The sequence below is a fragment of the Mus caroli genome, chromosome 12 (genome assembly GCF_900094665.2).
Source record: "Mus caroli chromosome 12, CAROLI_EIJ_v1.1, whole genome shotgun sequence".
Classification (NCBI taxonomy): domain Eukaryota; kingdom Metazoa; phylum Chordata; class Mammalia; order Rodentia; family Muridae; genus Mus; species Mus caroli.
The window spans coordinates 76,306,532-76,312,453 of NC_034581.1; the positions used below are offsets into that span (position 1 = coordinate 76,306,532).

A 5,922-nucleotide genomic window follows, 5' to 3' on the forward strand; every position below is an offset into this window, starting at 1 on the left:
AACCTCTCTGTGCCCCTGTGGCCAGCACTGGAAGCATGTGGGAGCACCTGCAAACATTTTGAAAGCTGCGAGATGAAAAGCCTGTAAGATCTGCCCCTTCCTCCAGGGACTGAGTCAGTCATCTGGGAAGGTCAGTCTTTTCTAGGCCTTCTTTCAACTGCCAGTTAATCTGCATTCTTCTAAAATGCTTCTACCAGGTCAGGGTGAAAGAGGCAGTTTCTATCTGCCCTCTTTAACTTTTGGGCCCTGCTGTCCGGCTGGCCCCTTTTCACTTAAGAGACTATTGCTGTACAGCTCCCACCTTTAGGTTCTGGGATTAAGCCCAGGAGTGTTGGAAGGGAATTAGGGTTTTACATTAACACCCAGGAGCCTCAACATACTGTATCCACACAGTGTGAGAATTTGTCCCAGTTCTAGGCAGTAAGCTACTTTCCCTGTAAAAGTAGCCATCAAATCTGGCCTTGTACTCTTGGGTCGCCAGAATTTGCCCAGCACCTAAACTTAAGGCCATGAATTTAGACCTGGAAAACCTTAGCAGCAAGGTTGGGGCCTTGCAATAAGCAACATATTTTTCTCATTCTTGCCATAACATTTCCTTGAGCTTCCAGGCTGCCTTGCAGCTGTGTCAGCTCCTCACATGTTAGAGATCCCTGCTGCCTGCTGCCTTCCTGGCTTGCTGCGCGTTTGGTTCTATATCCACTCCGTACTCTTTTCTGGTCCAGCTGGGTCTGCCTCCCACCCCACGGACGAGTCCAGTGCTAGACCCCATTTCTTCCAGTCGGCCTCACTGTGACAGTCCATCCTTTCACATTAAACCACAGTGGATATTTGTTGGCATGGAAACTAATGTGCTATTGGAATTTTATCCTGGTTTACATCTTCCTTTGTGTTGGAAAGCTTGGGATCGCTTCCAGTTTCTCAAGAGAGCTTTCCTGTCTCCTTCAGGAGACACAAAAGAAAACTCAACCATCTTGTGCCTGTGAATCAAGCCATTAGGTCACTATTTTAATTATAATATTGCGTTATTTAATCTTGATTTTGTTTTTAGTCATACATCTAAAATATATGTTGATGTGAATTTATTTACACCCTTTAAAGTGCTTTGACCGTAGATCGCTTTGTGATTATACAACGGAGAGAGGTGTTCTTCCTACCTGAAAGGTCCTTACAGTCTCTGGAAGGCTTCTTAAAACTTTTTGGTTTTTCCCTAGTCCCTCACCCAGTTTCCCTAGCGAGATAATGTGAGAATTTCCTTTTCTAAGTCATTCTGAGGTGATGCCTCCATCACCTTTGAGAACAGCTGACTGCATCCTTAAGCTTGAAGGTCCTGCCTGAGTTCTAACTCCTACCTGAGTGGATATGAAAGGCTCAGTCCATGCTGCTAGGATGAACGCTGACTTCTGAGCACCCCCCAGCTTATTACTTATGAGAACCTGGGTGAATCACTTTGAGTGGCAGAGCCCTCACTGGTAAAAATAAGGATAGCCCCGGCTGTGTTAAAGGAGTGTTGTGAAGGTTAAGTGGAGCAGGTGTGAGCATAACCAGCTATACAGTGAGTGGCATGACACCCAGAGGCACTGCGATGGGTTTTAACCACTTCTTAAAATGTCACCAACTGCTCTGTCTCACTTGCTTTCCTCATTAAGTATATAGCAACTTTAATCTGGGACAACAGAGTACGTTTATTGCTACAATAAACTCAACCTTCAAACCCTTAAAAAAAAAAAAAGCCATCCAGTGAGATCAGACATACTTCAGAAACATTAGACGGGGCCAAGAATGATTCCCAGTTTTCACAGCTATAAAAAGAGAAGTACAAGACCCCATTCAAAGTTTGGGTGGAGTCAGGAATCTTTCAACTCTGCTGAGATTGGCTCAGTGATAAAAAATGGTTACTAGTTGCAGCACATGAAAAAGAGAAGTTGTGGTGCAAGCATAACTTGGTCATGTCATACTTTTGTATCTCTTGCAGCTTGTGTTAATTTACGCCTATTTGGAAGCAGTAAAGCTCCTAGTTCTTGACGTCGTCGCCCTTTTTCTCACCCAAACTGCTTCGGGTCCAACCAAAGGGCTAACTAACACAGTTCTTTTCAACTCTGCTTTAATTCTTCCAGTCCTGCAGTGTCAACCTCAGACAGTTTACCCCCAAATGTTTTTTACTTGTTTTGTCTTGGACAAATGCCACAAACGGCAGCCCCTGCAAGGTCTACGAACTCTGGAAGTCTGGAAGTCCGCTCGACTTTAAGGAGCTTGCGGGGGTCGGTCATGCCCGGTGCAGTGCCATCCCTGTTGCAAACTCCGACCCGACCCGATCCCACCCCACCCCACCCGACTCCACCCACATCCCCACCCCGGCCAGATGCTGCTTCTGCAGGCTTCTCCCAACAGGAGGCGCCCGTGCGACCCAGGCGCTGCGCGTACCCGTGGGGACCGCTCCGCGGGCGGAGGGAGCGGGAGGAGGAGCCGGAGGGGGCGCGGCTTCCTCCGCGTCCTGCCGGGCGCCCGCTCGCCTGCTCCGCCGGGCCGAGGCTGGCGGCCGGCGGGGGTCGCGGCGGCGGAGGCGGCGGCGGAGGCGGCAGCGCTGGCGGACCGGGCTCGGGCTCGGAGCTCGGAGACAAGATGGCGGCGGCGCTCAGGAGCCCGGCCTCCTCCTCCTCGCCGCTCTCCGCCCTGCCGCTCGCCGCCTCCTCCTCCGCGGTCTCCTCCTCCTCCTCCTCGTGCAGCAGCACCAGCGAGCGCCGCGGCGCCGGGCCGCTCTCCCGGAGCTCGGGAGGGGGCTAGACCGGTCCGCGGGCGCGCAGGCGACGAGGCCGAAGCTGGGGCCGGGGCGGGGACGGCGGCGGCGGCGGCGGCGACGCCGGGTGGGGATGGGGTCGCAGACGCTGCAGATCCTCCGGCAGGGGGTGTGGGCCGCGCTCAGCGGCGGCTGGTACTACGACCCGCACCAGGCCACCTTCGTGAACGCGCTCCACCTCTACCTGTGGCTCTTTCTGCTTGGCCTGCCCTTCACGCTTTACATGGTGAGTGGGGGCGGGGACGGGGACGCGCAGCGGACGCTCGGTGTGATCCTCGGGGGTCCGGGGGTCGCGCCCCTGTCCTCCCCGCGTCCCGCGGTCCGGGCGGCGGGCGGACGCTCCCCTCCCCCGTCGGCTCCGCTCCGGGCCCCCGGTTTCCCGTGTTTTCAGCACCTCCCTTCCCGCCGGTCCCCGGCCGGGTCCCGCTTTCCTAGCGCCTCTCGTGCGAGTCTGCGTAACTGGCGCCCGAGGCCTTCCATCGGGGTCCCCGGTCCTTCCCCGGGCCTCGGGCTATCTACCTCCCGCTCCCCGGGGGCATCCCCACCCGCACCTCGGTCCCCGGCTGTGTGCGGAGCCCGGGGGAGGCCGTGCGCGCTCCGGCAGAAACGGAGTCGCAGGGTGTCCCGGCTCGTACTCGCTTCCCGTGCTGGGGGAAACCCCAAGCGGGCTCGCGCCTCTGCAAACCGCTGATCGGTTGAGTGCGGGTTCCATTCGGTTCAGCCCCGCGGCGAGGGACCGCGGTGTTGTCAGGCTATCGCTGCCGGCAGGGAACAGGGAGATACGGGAGCCTGGCTGGCGTTTCACCCGTTTGTTTGCGTTGGTTCAAGGCCTTTGACTGGCAGGGAAAAGGAGAGTGCCGCAGCCTGTTGCTTGGTGCTCTAGGGCCAATTTCTCTGAAGTGTTTTTTTTTTTTTTTGGTGTTCCCAGACGGTTTCCTTCTATAGCCAAGGCTGGCCTGAAAGTCACTGTGCAGTCCAGGCCTCAGGAGTGTTTTTAGAGGATGTTTTCCTGAAAGATGTTTGCACATTTCTTAAAAATAAAAAATAAAATAAAATAAAAGCACTATTTTAGGTGGGACATTTGGGAAAACAAAGCTTTCAAATTTTAAAGTAATTGGAAGGAAGGATATTAACTTTTATTTTCAGGGAATTTCTGCTAACTTCATGGTTGGTTCTTCAGAGGGCTAGAACAAAGGTGCTGGATTACTAAGTCCCCGAATGGAGAGTATGAGAAGTACTGAGAGTATGAGAGTTAGGGCAGCCTATTTGCCTCTTTTCCCAGTATCACTAATTGGCAGGAACATGCCTTGGGGGATGGCGAGTGTGTGTGAGCGCTAAAAGTCACATTGTCAAGCAGATTCTGATTTCTAATAGAAATGTGTTTGAAGGGACTTACCCCAGCTTAAAGGAGCTATTTATTGCAGGAGTTGTTGGTCTTGTCAGATTCTGAATATTTATCATTAAATGTTATAATTTCAGTTCATTTTGGCCGATCGGGTTCACTGCATCAGCATCCCTTCCAGGAGTGCGATGTCCTTAACGAGCAGCTCTGTGGCTGTGGTAGTGAGGTGGCTGTTTCAAGCTCACCGGCTTTCAGAGCTGCCCTCCTGGGTGTCCAGACAGGTTGTACATTTAAGACAAAATGATCGTTGGGAGGTCAGGATTTGTTGCTGTGCTGTGTAAGGTTTGGGTCTAAGCCTCTTTGTGGAATTAACACCACTGGGGACTTCAGAGGAAGCGGAAAGCCATGTATTGAATTACGTGGGAGTTTATTCAGTTAAGCTCGATTCTCAGGTATTTGAGTGTCCGCTGTGCACTAGGTAATTTGCCAGGTTCTGGGAAAATAAAAGTGCTTCACTTCAACGAATGTCAGCTCCACTCTTCCCGAAGCTTTAAAAGCTCTCATAGGCTCCTCTTACTCTTCACTCCCAGTCCATGCATAAAGCTAGTGGGTTCTGTCTTTAAAATCTGACAGGAGTTCATCATCCCCCAGTCAGGCCTGGTTCAAGCAGCTCTGCCCTGCTGGGTACTTGTCTGGGGTGGGGGTTGGGGGGTGGCAGGGGGTGTGTGATGATATTTGTATCAAGGCTTGCTGTTTCTGCTCTTGCTTCCCTACACACAGATCAGGATCCTTTGAGGTCCTGGGACCCTTGTGCTTAGACCAACTTCCCCCCTGCCCCTGCTCTGCCCCTTTCTATACTCAGTTCGACTGCTTGCAGTCTACCCAGCAGCTGACATGTCGTCACTGTGCCCTGGGCTGGGTGTGCTTGCCCCTCCTACTCTGTCAGGGGGCCTCTCCCTTCCAGATGATTGTGTGGCCTGCTTTGGTTAGGTTATTTCGGGTTTCTGGCGTGTGAGACTTTCCCTGATAAGTAACATAGCAGCCTCTGACCTCTTCTGCCGGCTTTCTGACCAGCGGTTTCTGCTGCCTGACGCACACACTCACTTGCTGGTCCTGTCACCCTGTTGCACTGAGGAAAGCTAATAATAGACCAGGCAGAGGTTTCTCTCTGTTCATTGCTGTACTCTTAAGGACGTAGAGCAGTGCCAGACAGACACACAGTAATGAGACGTTAGACATATGACTGGCAGTGGATACCATTCACTTTTTTTCTGTCAGGGAACTTAGGAGTCTAGCCTGGGATAAGCAGCAGCAGGCTTAGAACTGTGGGGATGGTGAATGATGAGAGGTCGTGGTCTGGGGCTTAGCACAGAGGAGTGTAGCAGTTTAGGAAACAAGCTAGTGCTATAGTAGTGAGGTCGATAGTGTGACATATATATCCAAATTAAAACAGAAGCTCACCCATGGTTATCATTCATGTGTTCTTCCAATAAGAGCTGCAGGTGACGGTGACTTTCCTGAGTTTGTGTATAGGTTCTTAGCCCAGCTAAGTGTCCCCATTGTGACTTGTCTTATTACCTTAGGCAGATACATGAACTGGGATTTATATATGACTTTTTGAAGCCCAAATCACCATTCAGGATCCCCATAGGCATGGGTATACTCACACACACTCACACACACACACACACACACACATACACATACATACACACACACACACACACACACACACACACAACTCTCTGTCTCCCAGCTTTTATAGGTCATTCAGAGGGGTAAGATA

The 5,922-nt window shown here is 52.2% G+C and overlaps 1 protein-coding gene across 7 annotated transcripts in view; it reads left to right on the plus strand.

The window, feature by feature from the left end:
* The first annotated feature begins 2,420 nt into the window (after positions 1-2,420).
* Positions 2,421-5,922, plus strand: part of Pcnx1 (pecanex 1) — a 144,090-nt gene continuing 140,588 nt past the window's right edge. For 6 of the 7 annotated variants that reach the window (XM_029484750.1, XM_021179163.2, XM_021179164.2 and 3 more), the window contains exon 1: positions 2,547-3,020. In XM_029484750.1, the coding sequence (XP_029340610.1) occupies positions 2,868-3,020 (153 nt within the window). In that variant the 5' untranslated portion in view covers positions 2,547-2,867. Of the gene's footprint in view, positions 3,021-5,922 lie in introns of all 7 variants that reach the window. The other variant, XM_021179162.2, reaches the window with a different exon arrangement.